The sequence below is a fragment of the Procambarus clarkii genome, chromosome 55 (assembly GCF_040958095.1).
Source record: "Procambarus clarkii isolate CNS0578487 chromosome 55, FALCON_Pclarkii_2.0, whole genome shotgun sequence".
Lineage (NCBI taxonomy): Eukaryota > Metazoa > Arthropoda > Malacostraca > Decapoda > Cambaridae > Procambarus > Procambarus clarkii.
The window spans coordinates 24,365,133-24,386,367 of record NC_091204.1 but is presented as its reverse complement, the minus strand read 5'-3'; the positions used below and the strand labels follow the sequence as shown (position 1 = coordinate 24,386,367).

General features: G+C 45.0%; 1 protein-coding gene across 1 annotated transcript in view; it reads left to right on the top strand.

Annotated features, from left to right (window-relative positions):
- The window catches only part of LOC138352831 (methyltransferase-like protein 27), a 50,642-nt gene extending 30,789 nt beyond the window's left edge, over positions 1-19,853 (top strand). Inside the window, exons 2-3 of the mRNA XM_069305396.1 lie at positions 973-1,085; positions 18,352-19,853. Coding sequence (XP_069161497.1) covers positions 973-1,085; positions 18,352-18,429 — 191 coding nt within the window. The 3' untranslated portion in view covers positions 18,430-19,853. The remainder of the gene's footprint in view (positions 1-972; positions 1,086-18,351) is intronic.
- Positions 19,854-21,235: the final 1,382 nt, after the last annotated feature.

Here is a 21,235-nt window from a genome sequence, read left to right as displayed (position 1 = left end):
TGGTGGTGGACAACATCTTCCACACTCACCAGTGGTGGTAGACAACACCTTCCACATTCTCCAGTGGTGGTGGACAATATCTTCCACACTCACCAGCGGTGGTGGACAACACCATCCACACTCACCAGTGGTGGTGGACAACATCTTCCACACTCACCAGTGGTGGTGTGGACAACACCGTCCACACTCACCAGTGGTGGTGGACAACACCGTCCACACTCACCAGTGGTGGTGGACAACACCGTCCACACTCACCAGTGGTGGTGGACAGTATCTTTCACACTCACCAGTGGTGGTGGTGGACAACATCTTCCACACTCACCAGTGGTGGTGGACAGTATCTTCCACACTCACCAGTGGTGATGGTGGACAACATCTTCCACACTCACCAGTGGTGGTGGACAGTATCTTCCACACTCACCAGTGGTGGTGGTGGACAACACCGTCCACACTCACCAGTGGTGGTGGACAACACCGTCCACACTCACCAGTGGTGGTGGACAACACCTTCCACACTCACCAGTGGTGGTGGACAACACCTTCCACACTCACCAGTGGTGGTGGACAGTATCTTCCACACTCACCAGTGGTGGTGGTGGACAACACCGTCCACACTCACCAGTGGTGGTAGACAACACCGTCCACACTCACCAGTGGTGGTGGACAACACCGTCCACACTCACCAGTGGTGGTGGACAACACCTTCCACACTCACCAGTGGTGGTGGACAACACCTTCCACACTCACCAGTGGTGGTGGACAGTATCTTCCACACTCACCAGTGGTGGTGGATAACACCGTCCACACTCACCAGTGGTGGTGGATAACACCGTTCACGCTCACCAGTGGTGGTGGATAACACCGTCCACGCTCAAGAACACTGTCTGGCAGGTCTGGTGCGCAGCGCCTGCTAGCACTGGGTGTTGAAAAGCAGCACCTTCTTTAGGTACTAATACTCATCCTGTCCCGCAGGTGGTCTGGTGATAATTGTGACGGGTGTGAATTACCTGACGGCAGTGGAGGCTTACAAGGACAAGCTGGAGCCACACATGGAGCGCCTCGAACAACAGGGTTTGTGGCACAAGGTAATATTTCCTCTAGTGTTGTTGTTGTTGTTGTCGTTGGATGAGGGCGAAGACGATCTAGGGGTCGGAGGCGCCCCGGCTGCCCGAGATTAGACCAGTGGTGTTGGAAACTTGTGTTCATACTATAAACAAACTATAACCAGTCGTTAAAGATAGCAAAACGTAAACAAGCTAAATACATTTTAGTATACTACATACTTAAATATATATATGCTCAGTCGAAGGGGGGGAAGGGGGAGGGTTTCTTTGCATTACTACTTTTCGAGGTGCCAAGATGTTTCAAGAATTATCACACTTTGTTTTTAACATTATCAACAAAGTAATATTGAGCTATATTTTTGAGATTAGTTTTTCTTTACTGCTAATGAATGATATTTAATATCATAATTATTTTTCCGTAATGATTTGCAGCATATAATCATACATAATCCTGGAAGCTTGTAGTACAATCCGTTGATTCCATTTACAATGGTAAACAACCGTCCTCGGAATAAGTCCATTCCATCCAGCTGTTGGCCCCAAGGACTCATTCATTAATTTTAACATGCTGTTCATTGAAAATACGAATTTTCTCATATATAAATTATTATTATTATTATATATTTGCATATGTTTATATTTTGTATTTTTTTTACATGCAAGCATGCAAAGGAAATACAATAAATACAATAAAACAACAAGTGAAATATAACAAAACCAAGAAACCGCCGGCCAGAAGGACCGACAGCCCAGAACAACAATTATCAAAACATTGAGAAGGTAACAAGGTAATCATGAGAAATACACAACAAGACGCAAAACAGAAAACAATTACAAACAAGCAATCAATGCAAGCAAAACAAAACAAAAAAACATAGTAACATTATAAAACAGTAGAGCAGTGTAGAACACAACAAAACAAAATCACCGGCCTGAAGGACCGACAAACAAATACATCAGTATGAACAACATGATATACTACAAGAAAGCACAGCATACACAGTCACAACAATGAAAGCATGAATAGAACACACAGGGCAAAGTAATAACACAAAAACAAACACATGAATAAAAACACTCACACCATACCACCTGCCTCGCCCCAAACAAAGGGAGAGGCACGGGCACAAACTACAAGAGGGCAAACAAACAGCCAGAAGGGCACACAGTACAAAAGTAAGCACAGAAATAGGAAATCAGTGGACATATTTGCCCGGAAACATGTCCCGAGGGAACCGTACATGGAACGCTTCCCAGCGCAACCACAGCCAAGGGTCGTCCACTTCCAACGGGGACGCCATGGCATCCGGAACCCCGGCCACAAACACCTGCAAACAGGGGACCCAGATGGTATCCCTTCTGAGGCAAGTTACTGCCACTCGCCCCCACAGCAAGGGAAACCTCCCATCCTCAAAGTCCGCCGCGCCTTCAAACAACACCAACGCGGCAATCTCTTTCCAGTGACCTGGCGGCATCATTGACGCCGGCAACACGTCCCCCAGGTCCCCAACGCGTGTCCTCACATGAACGGACCGGACATTGGGTACCACCACAGGGGCACCAGCGGCCACGGGCTCACCACCAGACGACTGCAGAGAACCTGGGCGGTACGCATCCTTCCGCAAGGTCACTACCAGGTTACGCCCAGTACCAGCATCCACACCATCCTGGGCAGTGGAAGCCACCACTCCCCCCTGCAGAGAGTCCCCGGGCTGAGAAGGAACAGAAGGCACCCCCGTGATACGGGCACCAGCAGGCTCATGGACCTCTGTCACCACCAACCGCGGAGACAACGACACACCCGTATCCACACCTGTAACACTCGAAGACCCACAGGCACTGAATTCCCCAACATCGGCCCAGGCAGAAGACGAACGGCGGGAATGTTTGGGCTCCGGCCGGATATCATCTGAGCCGGAAGCGGACCCAGAAACCCGGGCACCACCAGCCAAACGAACCGATGCTCGACGCAGAACGGCAGCAGCCTCTACCACAGGGGGAACCGAACCACACACAGCAGGAGGCTCTGCAGCCACCCCAGCACCCAGCATAGCTGGGATCCGAGGTGAGGATGCAGGGCCAGGCACAGCAGCCGAAGACGAGTGAGAAGACGGCGACGCCTCACGGGGAGCACCAGGAAGGCCCACAGGAGCAGCAGTGCCAGTGACAGGAGCAGGAGAATCATCCGACGGCACCACAACATCTGGAGGAGGGTCTGCGACAACCAGAAGAAGGTCGGGCGATGCTGGGGAAGCCTTATCAGCTAACGGGACATTCACCTCCTCACCCCCGGAGTCCTCCTCCAGAGGGAGCGGCGGGAAATCCTCCTCCCGGAACAGGTTGATGGGAGCAACCGGAGCCGCAGTGCACCCGGCAGCCTGATGCCCCAACAGGCCACACCAGAAACAGGTACGGGGTTGCCGGGCATAGTACACCTGGACGTAGTACCCCATATGCCGGACAGAAGATGGAATATCCGACCACAGGCGCATCCCCAAGGTGCGAATGTTCGTCTGCCTTCCTGCATACTTCCCGGAGGAGAGCGTGTTCACCCGCACAGAGACGACAGTGCCAAACCTCTGGACATAACGTTGGAGGAGGTCCTCGGGAAACTCCAAGGGCGCCCCATGCACACTGACATAAGTCAGGGCACCACTACGGTCCGAGATGGACACTGAGCTGGCACCACCCGACAACGGCAACGAACACCCCTCGTAACGCCGGAGGAAGTCATGGTACTCCTCCTCCCTCACGAACTTGAGAACAACCCGGTGGGCAGGTACAAGCTCAACACCGTACATGGCCATCACAGGGACACGGAGCATGTCGCACATAACCATCTCGATGTCCGCATATCCAGCACGACCAGTGAACTCCAGGCCCACGGAGTTCACTCGCACAACAGGAGGAAGATGGCCTCCCATGGCAAGCTCGCCACGTTAACACGTAGCCAGGCAGCAACAGCAGGGGGGCAGAGATGCCCGCACCCCCTGGCGACAAAATCGGTAAACACCCCAACTACCAGAGGCCAGGCGACACATCTGTACCTCACGGCAGCTCCAGGTGGGCTCATACATTTGCATATTGTTCATATTTTTGCAGTGGTTAGGTTATGTTAGGTGTTTAGGTTCTGTTTGTGATTATTTGAATTTCTAGTACGTTGGTGAAGCATTCACAGCGTTGTGGTTCAAACAAAAGTCGTCAGTGAAGCACTTGTTCTGGAAGTGTTCGAACGTCAGCAGTTGTGAGTCGTGTGTAAAACGTTTTAATTCATAAACAAGGGGTTTAGCAGGTGCATGGAATGGACTTTGGCAATTGTTTGGGCAACCCATCCTTGACTCAAGTCCATTACATCCAGCGGTCGACCCCACAGGTGCATTCATAAATTGTTACAAGCTGTTCATTCAAAACGGGAATTTTCTCAAGTATAAATTAATATATAATATATTAGCATATTGTGCATATATAAGCAAAGTGCAGCAGAGCGCCAGGCGATGTGCCAACAACTATTGGCTCCAGCTCTGCTCCCAGATACAGACTGCAGCGGACACAGGCAATGTAAGGGGAATGTATGACGGCATCAAGCAGGCCCTCAGCCCAATCCAGAGGAAGACCGCTCCTCTGAAATCCGCCACTGGCGAGGTGATTCAGGACCAGACACTGCAGCTGAAGCGCTGGGTCGAGCACTACTCTGAGCTATACGCCAGGGACAATGTGGTCACCGAAGACGCCCTGAGCGCCATTGAGTGTCTGCCTGTGTTAATGGAGCTCGACAGCGAGCCGACCCTCGAAGAACTCAGCGATGCCCTAGACTCCCTTGCTTCTGGTAAAGCTCCTGGCAAAGATGGCATTCCTGCTGAGACCTTAAAGTGCTGCAGAGGTAGCCTGCTCATGGAGCTGCATGAAATTCTCTGCCTCTGCTGGGAAGGAGAGGTGCCACAGGACATGAGGGATGCCAATATCGTCACGCTATATAAGAATAAAGGTGACAGGGGCGACTGCAACAACTACCGTGGAATCTCCCTCTTCAGTATTGTCGGAAAGCTGTTTGCTCGAGTAGCATTGAAGAGGTTCCAAGTACTTGCAGAGAGAGTCTATCCAGAATCACAATGCGGAATCAGAGCTGACAGGTCCACCATCGACATGGTCTTTTCCCTCAGACAACTGCAGGAGAAATGCAGGGAACAGAAGCAGCCACTCTTCGTAGCCTTCATAGATCTGACGAAGGCCTTCGACTTCGTCAGCAGGGATGGCCTATTCAAGATCCTCCCCAAAATCGGATGCCCACCCAGGCTCCTCAGCATCATCAGATCTTTCCATAAGAACATGAGGGGCACCGTGGTCTTTGATGGCCTAACATCAGACGCCTTTGACATCCGAAGTGGAGTAAAACAGGGCTACGTACTGGCTCCAACCCTATTCGGGATTTTCTTCGCAGTTATGCTGCGGCACGCCTTCGGATCTGTCACGGAAGGCATTTACCTCCGGACCAGGTCGGATGGAAAGCTCTTTAACCTCGCCAGGCTGAGTGCCAAGACAAAGGTTCGGCTGAGGTGTCTGCGCGACTTCCTTTTTGCCGACGACGCAGCAGTCACTGCCCACTCAGCCGAAGATCTCCAACGGCTCATGACCTGCTTCAGCGAGGCCTCTCAGGCTTTCGGACTCACCATCAGCCTGAAGAAAACACAAGTCATGGGACAAGGAGTGGACTCCCCACCTGACATCGGCATCTCCGATTCCAAACTGGAAGTCGTTCACGACTTCGTGTACCTGGGCTTCACAATCTCTGACTCCCTCTCTCTTGATACGGAGCTAAACAAACGCATCGGTAAGGCATCTACTACCATGTCCAGACTGACAAAGAGAGTGTGGGCTAACAATAGGCTAACTGAGTATACTAAGATTCAGGTTTACAGAGCCTGTGTCCTGAGCACTCTTCTTTATGGCAGTGAGTCTTGGACACTCCGCTCCCGTCAGGAAAGACAGTTGAATGCCTACCACATGCGCTGCCTTCGACACATCTTGGACATCACCTGGCAGGACAAGGTGACAAACAACAACGTCTTGAGGAGAGTAAGAATCACTAGCATGTACACAATGCTGAAACAGAGACGAATGCGCTGCCTCGGGCACGTTGTGCGAATGGGCGACGGCAGGATCCCCAAGGATCTCCTGTATGGAGAGCTGATGCAGGGAAAGCGTCCAACAGGCAAGCCCCAGCTTCGGTACAAAGACGTATGCAAGAGGGACCTGAAAGCAATGGACGTCGATCTTGCTATATGGGAGACACTGGCTGCAGACCGTTCAACCTGGAGGCAGTCTGTTCAAAGAGGTCTCTCCAAGTTCGAGGAATCACTTGCCAAGGAATCAGAGGCAAAGAGACAGAGAAGGAAAGCCGGTAGCCAGGAAGACAGACCAGAATCGAACTTCGTTTGTGCTCGGTGTGGAATGGACTGCCACTCTCGGATTGGCCTCATCAGTCACACCAGACGCTGCACCAGGATTGACAACTAGGGCGCAACTCCATAGTCTCCCGAGATTGAAGGATGCCTACTACTACTACTAGGCAAAGGTTAGGTTAGGTGTTCAGGTTCTATCGGAGATTATTTGTATTTGTAGTACGTGGGTGAAGCATTTATAGCATTGTGGTTCGAACAAAATTCGTCAGTGAAGCACTTGTTCCGGAAGTGTTCGAACGAAATCAGTTGTGAGTCATGTGTAAACCATTTTTCATTCATAAACAGGGGGTTTGGCGGGTGCATGGAATCACTTTTGTGTCTTGAAAATTCAAGATTGCCAGTCATGAAAATTCTGACAATTTGGGGCAATTAGGGAAAAGGTTTGGGGCAAACCTTTTCCAGTTTGCATATGTGATTCTTAAGATATGGGCACCATACAACCACTGCATATTCATAATCATATTCACTGCATAATTTTGATTTCACAAAGGTCGTGAATAAGATCTTTAGCATTTCACGAATCATGCATTGAAAAAATTTATGAAATTGGAAAACATATTATAAGCTCCCCAAACAATGCTCTTTGTGTGGTTCTTTAAACCACACAAAGTTTTTAAAAAATACGTTTTAAAAAAAGTTTTTAAAAAAAAGAGTTTTTTAAAAATATTTTAACCTAATTTGTAGGTTGTGTGTGGTCTATTTTCTATTTAACAACTCTTATGTGAGACTCTGTCGAAAGCCTTTTTTTTGGGTCCAGATAAATGCATTCAACCCAACCATTCCTGTAAATTCTCTGTGGCTCTATCATACAAACTACAGAAATTCGTTACACATGCAAGATTTTCCAGATGGTAACCATACTGTTTGTTATTATATAATTTTTATCCAGGTTATTTATCCAGCCCATTTGGTTATTATATTTTTCCAATATTTTGACTATTACACTTGTCACTGATACAGGTCTGTAATTAAGTGAGTCTTTCCTGCTGCCACTTTTGTAGATTTCCATTATGTCTACCAGGGCTTCTGCACACACATGGATGTCTGAAAAATCAATTGAAGTGGTTTTTCAGGAACCGTGAAAAATCAATTGAATAGTGCGCGTTTATATAATTATTATATACTATATATCGTTAATCACAAAAACTGATTTAATACACTGACTTCAGCGTAGGAATAATCCAACTATATCATATCATGACAATCTATAGAGTACCACTTGTAAATTAAGAGCACGCGAAATAAATAAAAGGAAAAGCTATATTCCTAAAAATCATAATCTTGATACCAACAGTGTTATCAAGGTGCAATATATTCTCAAGGATGTTGTATACAATGTTCTCAAGGTGTTGTATACAATGTTCTCAAGGTGCTGTATACAATGTTCTCAAGGTGCTGTATACAATGTTCTCAAGGTGCTTTATACAATGTTCTCAAGGTGTTGTATACAATGTTCTCAAGGTGCTGTATACAATGTTCTCAAGGTGCTGTATACAATGTTCTCAAGGTACTGTATACAATGTTCTCAAGGTGCCTTATACAATGTTCTCAAGGTGCTGTATACAATGTTCTCAAGGTGCTGTATACAATGTTCTCAAGGTGCTGTATACAACGTTATTAAGGTGCTGTACACAGTGTTCTCAAGGTGCCTTATACAATGTTCTCATGGTACTGTATACAATGTTCTCAAGGTACTGTATACAATGTTCTCAAGGTGCTTTATACAATGTTCTCAAGGTGCCTTATACAATGTTCTCAAGGTACTGTATACAATGTTCTCAAGGTGCTTTATACAATGTTCTCAAGGTGCTGTATACAATGTTCTCAAGGTGCTTTATACAATGTTATTAAGGTGCTTTATACAATGTTCTCAAGGTGCTGCATACGATGTTCTAAGGTCCTGTATACAATGTTCTCAAGGTGTTGTATACAATGTTCTCAAGGTGTTGTATACAATGTTCTCAAGGTGTTGTATACAATGTTCTCAAGGTGATGTATACAATGTTCTCAAGGTGATGTGTACAATATTATCAAGGTGCTGTACACAATATTCTCAAGGTGATGTATACAATGTTCTCAAGGTGATGCATACAGTGTTCTTAAGGTGATGTATACAATGTTCTCAAGGTGGTGTATATTGGTCCCGCCTCTCATCCGTCAATCAACTTGTCTACAGATCCTAGACCCTACTGGGCTCTATCATACCTACATTTGAAACTGTGTATGGAGTCAGCCTCCACCACATCACTTCCTAGTGCATTCCATTTGTTAGCTACTCTGACACTGAAAAAATCTTTGTAATGTCTCTGTGGCTCATTTGGGTACTAAGTTTTAACCTGTGTCCCCATGTTCGTGTTCCACTTGTGCTAAAGAGTTTGTCTTTGTCCACCCTGTCAATTCTCCCTGAGAATGGTGTAGATGGTTATCAAGTCTCCCTTTACTCTTCCGTCTTCCAAGGATGTGAGTTTAGCTCCTTTAGCCTTTCTTCGTAGCTCATACCTCTCGGGACGAGTCTAGTGGCATACCGCTGAATCTTCTCTAACTTTATCATGAGTTTAACTAGGTATGGACTCCCAGCTGGAGCTGCATATTCTAGGATTGGTCTGACATAAGTGGTATACAGGGTCCTGAACGATTCCTTACACAAGTTTCTAAAGGCAGTTCTTATGTTGGCCAGTCTAGTAAATGCCGATGGTGATATCCTTTTGATGTGGGTCTCTGATGACAGGTTTGATGTGATATCAACTCCCAGATCTTTCTCTCTATTTGACTCTATGTCAATATGGCCGTTCCTCCTCTTCGCCCATACTTCATTACACACAGAAATCACAAGAGGGAGAACGGCCTATTGACATAGCTCGAGTGCATGGAAAAAGTTGTGTAAAACCCTGCTTTGTACCTCGGAGAGGGTGCAGGATCCAGTAAGTTCAGTAGAACTTCGAACTTCGGTTTCAACTCCTTTTGACCATGTCGTAGCTCAGTCGATTAAGGCAGCGTCTGGGATGCTCTCGGACGAAGATTCGAATCCTCGTCACGGCCCTTGTAGATTTGTTCATTTGATACATCACGTAATTGTGATTTCTGTGAGTAATGCCATTCGTCTTCTTTGGAAAGTACGCGGTCACATCGGATATACCCGGAGGAGGCACCTTGGGCTCCTGTCAGTCCAGTTGGTGCCAGTGCGGGATCTGCAGGGCAAGATGGTGCCCGGGCGGCCACATAAAGGGCAGGAGAGCCGGTGTCATCGACTGAAGCATGGAAGTCTGTCGAGTCATCATGGTCGGCTTCCTTGGGTTCATCTTTGGAATCGGTCGAGTCTTCAGAGCTAGTCGAGCCTTCGGAGTTGGCTTTGCCGTCCTAGTCAACTGTTCTTGGTGCTGATGCCGGCGTCTGTCAGTGGGACAAGCATGAGAACCGCAGAGGTGCTGTGGGCAGACGGTGAGCGCTCCCTGGTGGTCTCCTCAGGGATCCGCAGGGCAGTGGGTCCGCTAGCAGTTGCAGAAGGTAGATGAAAGTCATCGGGCAGCAGCAGTCAGAAGTGTGTTCCCAACGAGCAGCCTGTTGATGACGTAGATGTAACGGGTAACGTCGTTACCAACAATTTTGTCATATAGGTGAAGGAGGTGGGTAAAAGGGTGATCTCTGTGAAGGCTGCAGGTGGGCCGGTACTCACCTAGTTGTGCTTACGGGGGTTGAACTTTGGCTCTTTGGTCCCACCTCTCAACCGTCAATCAACTGGTGTACAGATTCCCGAGCCTACTGGGCTCTATTATATCTACATTTGAAACTGTGTATGGAGTCTGCCTTCATCGCATCACTTCCTACTGCATTCAATTTGTTAACTACTCTGACACTGAAAAAAAAAATAATATCTCTTTGGCTCATTTGGGTACTAAGTTTCCACCTGTGTCCCCTTGTTCGTGTTCACCTGTGCTAAAGAGTGTGTCTTTGTCCACAATGTCAATTCTCCTGATAATTTTGTAGGTGGTTATCATGTCTCCCCCTTACTCTTCTGTCTTTCAGGGACGTGAGTTTCAGCTCCTTTAACCTTTCTTTGTAGCTCATACCTCTCAGTTCCGGGACAAGTCTGTTGGTATACAGCTGAATCTTCTCTACATTTGTCTTCTGTTTAATGATGTATGGACTCCAAGATGGAGCTGTATATTCCAGGATTGGTCTGACATAAATGGTATACAGGGTCCTGAACGATTCCACACACAAGTTTCTGAAGGCAGTTCTTTTGCTGGCCAGTCTAGCATATGTCGCTGATGATATCCTTTTAATGTGGGCCTCTGGGGACAGGTTCGGTGTGATATCAACCCCCAGATCTTTCTCTCTATTTGACTCTTGCAGGATTTCACCTCCCAGATGGTACCTAGTATTCATCCTTCTGTTCCCTTCGCCTAATTTCATTACTTTACAATTTTCTGAGTTGAACTTTAGTAGCCATTTTCTAGACCATTCCTCCAGTTTGTCCAGGTCGCCCTGTAGTCTCTGTCTATCATCATCTCTCTTGATTCTTCTCATAATTTCTGCATCATCAGCAAATATTGAGAAAAATGAGTCTATACCCTCTGGAAGATCGTTTACATATATTAGATACATATTACTTGGTCATAGAATTCTATTAAACCTGTGAGGCACGATTTAGCATCTCTTAACCCATGCTGGTGGTGTGATATCAACTCCTAGATCTTTCTCTCTGTTCGTTTCATGAAGGACTTCATCTCCCATTCTGTATCCTGTGTCTGGCCTCCTGTTTCCACTACCTAGTTTCATTACCTTACATTTACTCGGGTTGAACTTTAGTAGCCATTTGTTGGACCATTCATTCAGTCTGTCTAGGTCATTTTATAGCCTCATACTATCTTCCTGTCTTAATCCTCCTCATAGTTTTTGCATCTTCAGCAAACAATGAGTGGAATGATTCTATTCAATCTGGTAGATCATTTACATCTATCAGAAACAGTATGGGTCCAATGACTAAACCCTGCGGGACTGCACTGGTGACGTCTCGCCAGTCCCTCTGGTAGATCATTTACATCTATCAGAAACAGTATGGGTCCAATGAGTGAACCCTGCGGAATTGCACTGGTGACGTCTCGCCAGTCTGAGGCCTCACCCCTCAATGACTCACTGTCTTCTATTACTTAGGTTCTCCCTTATCCAATGGAGTACCTTCTCTTTCACTCATGCCTGCATCTCCAGCTTTCACACTAGTCTAGGGTGTGGTACTGTGTCAAAGGCTTTCTGGCAATCCAAAAATATGCAGTCTGCCCACCCCTCTCTTTCTTGCCTGATTCTTGTTGCCTGATCGTAGAATTCAATTAATCCAGTGAGGCATGATATGCCATCCCTGAAACCATGTTGGTGTTGTGTCACAAAGTTCCTTCACTCCAAATGTTCCACTAGCTTTTTCGCACAACTTTTTCCTATAACTTGCATGGTATGCAAATTAGGGACACTGGCCTGTAGTTGAGTGCCTCCTGTCTATACCCGCTTCTTGTATATCGGGACTACGTTTGCCGACTTCCAAATTTCTGGCAGTTCACCTGTTACCAGTGATTTGTTGTACATTTACATCGCATCAGGCTTGAATATCCATGTGCATGAAAAATAGGCTTTCAGGTTCCGGAAGATGAGAGGAAATGTCAGCACTGTGGAGAAATGCCCGACAGACCACTGGAACATTATCTAACACAGTGCACAGTTACAAACCCACTAACATTTCAACTTAGATTCAAAAGAGCAGAAGAAGTTGTTAAACACCTATGGCAAAATCTTACTGAAGCGACCTTACGAGTCATAAATACTCATACTCCGCCCAAGTAAAACAGAAACAAGCAACACTTAGTGGGCCAGCTAAAGGCTTAGGGCCCGTGCAGGAATATCCCTGCAAAAAAAACAAAACAAAACATGGAGAGTGGCAGGCACAATGCTTCTGCTCCTTCCTTTAGTATCCATGGCGATATTCAATCTGGGACTATAGCCTCTATCACATCCAACTCTAGCATAAGCTTCCTTACATCCCCCACTGGTAATCTCAAATTCCTCTAGTTGTGCCTGGTTAACTATTCCTTATCTTATCTCTGGAACTTCCCCTAGCGCTTATGTGAAGACTTCCTGGAATTTCATATTGAGTTCCTCGCACACTTCTTTTTCGTTTGTAGTGAATCTGTCTGCAAATGACAAAGAAGTGTGTGTGGAACTAGGTAAAAAAAGAAAGTGTACTTTCCTAGTTTTACTTACCTAGTTGTGCTTGCAGGGATTGAGCTTTGGCTCTTTGGGGTCCCGCCTCTCAACTGTCAATCAACTGGTGTACAGATTCCTGAGTCTACTGGGCTCTATCATATCTACACTTGAAGCTGTGTATGGAGTCAGCCTCCACCACATCACTTCCTAATGCATTCCATTTGTCTAATACTCTGACACTGAAAAAATTCTTTCTAACGTCTCTATGGCTCATTTGGGCACTCAGTTTCCACCTGTGTCCCCTAGTGCGTGTGCCCCTTGTGGCAAATAGTCTGTCTTTATCTACCCTATCAATTCCTCTCAGAATCTTGTATGTGGTGATCATGTCCCCTCTAACTCTTCTGTCTCCCAGTGACGTGAGGTTTAATTCCCGTAGTCTCTCCTCGTAGCTCATACCCCTCAGTTCGGGTACTAGTCTGGTGGCAAACCTTTGAACCTTTTCCAGTTTAGTCTTATGCTTGACTAGATATGGACTCCATGCTGGAGCCGCATACTCCAGGATTGGTCTGACATATGTGGTGTACAAAGTTCTGGAAGATTCCTTACATAGGTTTCTAAAGGCCCTCCTTATGTTAGCCAACTTGGCATATGCCGCTGATGTTATTCTCTTGATATGAGCTTCAGGGGACAGATCTGGCGTGATATCAACTCACAGGTCTTTCTCTCTCTCAGACTCTTGAAGGATTTCATCTCCCAAATGACACCTTGTATCTGGTCTCTTGCTCCCTACACCTATCTTCATTACATTGCATTTGCTTGTGTTAAACTCTAACAACCATTTGTTCGACCATTCCTGCAGCTTGTCCAGGTCTTCTTGGAGCCTCAAGCTGTCCTTTATCTAAATCCTTCTCATAATTTTGGCGTCGTCAGCAAACATTGAGAGGAATGAGTCTATGCCCTCTGGGAGATCATTTACGTATATCAGAAACAGGATAGGTCCGAGTACAGAGCCCTGTGGTACTCCACTGGTGACTTCACGCCAATCTGAGGTCTCACCTCTCACTGTAACTCTCTGCTTCCTATCACTTAGGTACTCCCTTATCCACTGGAGCGCCCTACCAGTTATTCCTGTCTGTTTCTACAGTTTATGCATCAGCCTTTTATGGGGTACTGTGTCAAAGGCTTTCAAACAATAAAAAAAAAATGCAGTCCGCCCATCCTTCTCTGTCTTGCTTAATCTTAGTCACCTGATCGTAGAATAATATTAAGCCTGTAAGGCAAGATTTACCCTCTGTGAACCCATGTTGATGGGTTGTCACGAAGTCTCTTCTCTCCATATGTGTTACTAGGTGTTTTCTCACGATCTTCTCCTTCACCTTGCATGGTATACAAGTTAAGAACACTGGCCTGTAGTTCAGTGCCTCTTGTCTGTCACCCCTTTTTGTATATTGGGACTACATTAGCAGTCTTCCATATTTCTGGTAGATCTCCCGTTTCCAGTGACCTACTGTACACTATGGAGAGTGGCAAGCAGAGCGCTCCTGCACAATCTTTCAATACCCATGGAGTGATTGCACACAAAATGAGATCATTGGGTATAACTGGTAAAGTAGGACACTGGATACTCAATTTCCTGTCGAACAGAACACAAAGAGTAACAGTCAATCAAGTAAAATCGAGTTCGAGCGCAGTTAAAAGCTCTGTACCTCAAGGTACAGTCCTTGCACCACTGCTGTTCCTTATTCTCATATCAGATATAGACAAAAACACAAGTCACAGCTTCGTGTCATCCTTTACAGATGATACAAAAATCAGCATGAAAATTACCTCTGCTGAAGACATTGATAAACTACAAACAGATATTAACAAAGTTTTCGATTGGGCAGCAGAAAATAACATGCTGTTTAACGGTGATAAATTCCAGGTACTCAGATACGACAAAAATTAAGAACTTAAACATAATACAGGGTACAAAACACAGTCGAATCTGCCCATAGTAGGAAAACAGCATGTCAAGGATTTGGGAATAATGATGTCCGACGACCTAACGTTTAGGGAGCATAAGCAAGCAAGTATTGCGTTAGCCAGAAAAATGATAGGATGGACTACGAGAACCTTCAAGTCCAGAGATCCCATCACAATGGTTGTACTCTTCAAATCACTTGTGTTGTCCGGTCCTGAATACTGCTCAGTACTCACTTCTCCCTTCAGAGCAGGAGAGATTGCTGAAATTTAGGGAATACAGAGAACATATACGGCACGCATAGACGAGATAAAGCATCTAAATTACTGGGATCGTCTCAAAGCTCTCCAAATGTACTCACTAGAAAGGAGACGAGAGAGATACCAAATAATATACACATGGAAAATACTGGAGGGACAGGTCCCAAATCTGCACAGTAAAATAACAACGTTCTGGAGTGAACGACATGGAAGAAAATGCAGAATAGAACCAGTGAAGAGCAGAGGTGCCATGGGCACAGTCAGAGAACACTGTATGAACATCAGAGGTCCACGGTTATTCAACGTCCTACCAGCGAGCATCAGAAATATTGCAGGAACAACCGTGGACATCTTCAGGTGTTCTTTCACCAGCACAGCAACGCCACCGCCTTTCCTGATTTTTCTGTCCCGTCTCCAAATTGAGTAGCCCCTTGGGAATATGACCTCATTTAAAATAGCATCTTCAAGTTTTGTCTCCGTGAGTGCAACAATATCTGGTGTCTGCAGCTGTATTATATCACTTAACTCCAGTATCTTTGATCTTACTACATCTATGTTGGTGAATGCAATCTTGAGGAACTTGTTCCCTTGTTTTGTTCCCTTGGAACTTGTTTGTTGGAACTTCTTGAACTTGTTCTTCTTATTTTTCACTCCCCCTTTCTCTAATGATTTTGTTGGTTTGCCTTTATGTACCACTTTACTGGCCTGCCTAACCCTATCACTTTGTAGAAAAAAGAATTGATTTCTTTTTCATTCCTGCTCTCATTTTGCCTCGGCGAGGTTCAGTTTCAGCTTCTCTCTATCTTCTTTTGAAAGATCTCGTCTTAACGACCACACTTTCCCATCCTCATCACTTTGTAATTTTCTAGCATTCCTTAGTACTTCTTCCATCTGTTTGGCACTGTGTGTGTGTGTGTGTGTGTGTGTGTGTGTGTGTGTGTGTGTGTGTGTGTGTGTGTGTGTGTGTGTGTGTGTGTGTGTGTGTGTGTGTGTGTGTGTGTGTGTGTGTGTGTGTGTGTGTGTGTGTGTGTGTGTGTGTGTGTGTGTGTGTGTGTGTGTGTGTGTGTGTGTGTGTGTGTGTGTGTGTGTGTGTGTGTGTGTGAGTGTGTGTACTCACCTAGTTGTGCTTGCGGGGGTGGGTTTTAGTTCTTCGTTCCCGCCTCTCAACCGTCAATCTACTGGTGTAGAGATTCCTGAGCCCAACCTTGGTCACTTGGGTGGGTGGTATGGTGATTCCGGCGCTCCTAAGTCCATAGTCCGTGGCGTGTGTCGCTGTGATGTCCGTATTGAAGATACCTTCAGTGATTGTTTGCGGTTGACTTCGGCATTGGATATTTGGTCTTGACTGCTACCGATGTCTGCGTCAGGTTCTAGTTGTTAATGATGGCAAGGATGTCGTCGTCGTTGCTGTCGATGATCCTTATGCTGAAATTCCTGGTGAACACGATCCTGTCCGCCAGGTAGCGTCGTGGTGGTGCGAGGTTGTTGCCAGCGTCTTGCAGGGTGGTCGTAGTAGTGGTTGTGAGTATCTTCTCAAGGTCCTAACTCCTGGAGAAGAGCAGTGAACACACTCTTGTCTCCAGGATGTCGGCCGGTGAGACGTTGGCGGTGGCGGAGATTTGTGCTAATATCTCGGCGGTGGAGAGAACGAGGTTCTCCGGGAGGTGAACCTAGACCCTGTGCAACATGGTGTAGGTGGGTCCTGGACCATAGGAGCTTAGGTCGCAGCAAAGATGGATATTTGGAGTGAATGTGATGGAGAAACAAGACTCCATCTGATTGATGAAGATTAAGCCACCCAAGAAGGGGCTCAGGCATGAATTGCCGATAAGTGGTAGATTTTTTTTTGAGTGAATTTATACTTTGTGCTGCAGGTTGCATTAAAACCCCTTCTGGAATACATAAATATCTTCATGTTACGGTCAATATGGACCAGTAACCTGGTTCTTGATAGATGAACCTGCTAGTTGTATCTGACCCCGAGTCGGTAGTGGTTTTTAAGTAATTGGCTAGATACTGCAATATATATACAAGGGGGAGGGGGGGGGAATGAACAAAACACTGCTCCCTTCACCAATATATTTACACTTAACCCTTAAATAGACATAAATGGACTAGTACGATACTTATATACATCGAGACCCTTTCAGGCAGGACTTCAGACACGCTTACATGCAGTGTTCACCAAATCCCAGGGTTTCTCTCACCCGGTACCTCGTCCAACCGTACTGTGAAACACTGGCGAGTTTCACCTTGTACGTGGGCCAGTCAACTTACAGTATCCTGAGGTGGCTATACCCAACAACCACTCTAACCACTTGCTGGAAAAGAACCTCAGCCTCACGCTGATCGGGGGCCACTTAAACAATCGATAGAGGGGTAGCAAACCCCTGGCAGAAGCCTCTAGCGTCCAGCTAGCAGCGTTTCTCCATAGGTACCTCACTGTCGTCCGATTTCTCCCCTAAGCCAGACCCGGGGTATGCCGATCTCTTCCAATGCTACTTAAACTGCAGTAAACACACACTGGAGATTGGGCGGCGGCTTACTTTGTCGTGTTCTAGGACCAAGTCGGAAGAATATTGGCTGCCCAAGGTAAACTGCCATCCTCAGTAAACCGCCCCCACACGTCACTTCTGTGGAGAAAAACACGTCATTAGTTAATTGGATGGAACTGGTGAAAACAGGAGGTAACACTTACTCACTGGGGAGTTGACATTATGCACATCGCACAATGTAGGTGGAGCTGATCTTGATTCGCCACCTCAGAGGTCATCCACAGCAACCTCTGTCTAGCCAAGGCAAGAAACCGAAGCTGTATGCAGGTATCAGGCTGTCATCACCATATGGAGTTGTTCATATGGCGTCCGATACTGTGGGAGTTGTCGCCACTCCATACTCCAACGATATAGTCAAGATCGTAACACTTCGCTTACATCATTACATGCAAATTTCATCAAGATAAATCTTCTACTATTTCGTTGATCAATTTAGATTTATTTACATTTTTTCTTAAAGAAAAAGAATTCAATAAATCTATTATAATTCTTTAGAGTACTTTCCACTTTGAAAATCAACCAATATCAATCAATTGATATCAACCATTATCAACCAATTGATATCAGTCATAATCAACCAATTGATATCATCATTATCAACCAATTGATATCAACCATTTTTATCAAGATTCAAGTACGAGGCGGTTGCTTCTCATCATTGGTCGACTACACTTACTTTTGTGTAAAATCTATAGAAGAGTAACAATGTTTATCTATACAAAAGAATATTCTAACCTTTGTTCTGATATATGTTTTCCCATAACACTGTTCCTCTATCCAATTTACTTTGTTACCAATATAATGTTCTCATATCATGTACTCTCAAAAGCTAAACTTTTGCTTTTTGATGTTCAACAGGTAGTAAGGACGGTGGTGCCGAACTATTTCGTTGAGATTGATGGAGTCGTGTACATCTATCGTGTTGTGAGCGACTAGAGGCCAGATTCACGAAGGTACTTACGAATGTTTTTCTTCTTAGCTACGAATGTTTTCCTTCTTAGCGCCTTCGTGGCGGCTACGTCGGTATTCAGGTAGCTATACTAAGAAGAAAAACCTCCGTAAGTTTGGTCCATCATCTAAGTGTACTGTCGACCACTCGTAGCTTTACGTAATCTGGATATAACTCAATTTTTCTCTACTACATAACACTGGGATCGATTTTAAGATTTTGGAACGTAAACAAAAGATTATAGCTGGTGAATCTTGTGAAGAGGAGTCCTTCATGTTAGTTATATATGTATTCTCTGCTTGAAACTTGAAGTAAATATATGTCTTTTATGATATTATAATTAGTTTTATAATAACAAGATATTATACCAGTAGTTATTAAGTAAATAAACACTGGTGAACATGAAATTTGAGAGAAGGTGATGAGCCCTGCCTGATGGGATCATTTACTATCACCAAATTCCCCTGTTCACCTAGTAGTAAGGGTGTACCTTAGCTGTACATACCCATTTCTAATTTAATTAGTTTGGTTTTATTTTGAAATTAAATCTAGGTGAGACATAAAATAAAAATATGCTGCACAAATAATGTTAGATAAGGAGAAGGGTAAAAATGTCAAAACTTTATTCATTGAATAATTAAAGCTATAATTATGACTATATGGACCATTAAAAAAGAGAGAGGGAATTAGGAGTCCAAGACCTCTTCCTGTTACACAACTTGGGTGTGGAACAAATAATTATCAAAAGAAGGCACCATGCCGGGAAGGCTATGTAAAAGTAAGGCAGTGAGGGGAGGCAGCTACTTATTTCAGAAATGCTTATTTTATTTACTTTATAAGCTGAGGCAGCTTATTTTATTTGAGGAATACTCAGCTGATTCCTCTACATTTAGCATGGAACAAATTTGTGTCCAAGACCTCTTCCTGTTACACAATTTGGCTGAAGAAGTGCTCTAAACTAGAGCACAAGAAACTAGAAGTGCTCTACAAATCAAGGGACCCAGAATGTGGAATGACCTTTCGAATCATGTCAAAGGATGTACCTTTCTCAACCAGTTTAAGAGTAAAACCAAGTACTACCTAATTAACTCCATGTAACCTACCTTACCCCCCCTAAATGTCAACTCATGTCTTGCTATTTTTTAAACAATGCTGTTTGTTCACCAACGTGTACAATTGCTGATTTATGCTATGTTACCCCCCTTTTTTTATTCCTTCTTTCAACACAATTTATACCTAATCCTGATTACTATTAAGTTTTAGTCTAAGCATTTATTCCCCTACACCTTGCCCGAAATGCTATGAGTATTAGTGGCTTTAGGTATTGTATGTACTAGCTATGTATAAATCCAAAATTATGTTTGTAAATCAACTGTATGTACTTTTCCTGAATAAAATATCTTTATTGTTACTTATTTATTAATCAGTAAATAAGTATACTGTTTATATATACTGAATCAATGTTTGTGATTCTTTACACAAGTTTCTGAATGCCGTTCATATGTTGGCCAGCCTGGCACATGCCGCTGATGTTATCCTCTGGATATGTGCTACAGGAGACAGGTCTGGCGTGATATCAACCCCCAAGTCTTTTTCTTTTTCTGACTCCTGAAGAATTTCCTCTCCCAGATGATACCTTGTATCTGGCCTCCTGCTCCCTACATCTATCTTCATTACATTACATTTGGTTGGGTTAAACTCTAACAACCATTTACTCGACCATTTCTTCAGCTTGTCTAGGGCTTCTTGAAGCCTCAAACAGTCCTCTTCTGTCTTATTCGTTTTCATAATTTTGGCATCGTCCGCAAACATTGAGAGAAATGAATCGATACCCTCCGGGAGATCATTTACATATATCAGAAAGAAAATAGGACCGAGTATAGAGCCCTGTGGGACTCCACTGGTGACTTCACGCCAATCGGAGGTCTCAACTCTCACCGTAACTCTCTGCTTCCTATTGCTTACATACTGCCTTATCCACTGGAGCACCTTACCAGCTACACCTGCCTGTCTCTCCAGCTTATGTATCAGCCTCTTATGCGGTACTGTATCAAAGGCTTTCCAACAATCCAAGAAAATGCAGTCTGTCCAGCCCTCTCTTTTCTTGCTTAATCTTTGTCACCTGGTCGTATAATTCTATTAAGCCAGTCAGGCAAGATTTACCCTCCCTGAACCCATGTTGGCGATTTGTCACGAAGTCCCTTTTCTCCAGATATGATACCAGGTTTTTTCTAACGATCTTCTCCATCACCTTGCATGGTATACAAGTCAAGGACACTGGCTTGTAGTTCAGTGCCTCTTGCCTGTCGCCCTTTTTGTATATTGGGACCACATTCGCCGTCTTCCATATTTCTGGTAGGTCTCCCATCTCCAGTGACTTACTATACACTACGGAGAGTGGCAAGCAAAGTGCCTCTGCACACTCTTTCAGTACCCATGGTGAGATCCCATCTGGACCAACAGCCTTTCTATCATCCAGATCCAGCAGGTGTCTCCTGACCTCCTCTCTCGTAATTTTGAACTCTTCCAAGGCCGCCTGGTTTACCTCCCTTTCTCCTAGCACAGTGACCTCACCTTGTTCTATTGTGAAGACCTCCTGGAACCTCTTGTTGAGTTCTTCACACACCTCTTTGTCATTCTCTGTATACCTGTCCTCGCCTGTTCTAAGTTTCAATACCTGTTCTTTCACTGTTGTTTTCCTTCTGATGTGACTGTGGGGTAGCTTTGGTTCGGTCTTGGCTTTGTTTGCTATATCATTTTCAAAACTTTTCTCTGCTTCTCTTCTCACCCTGA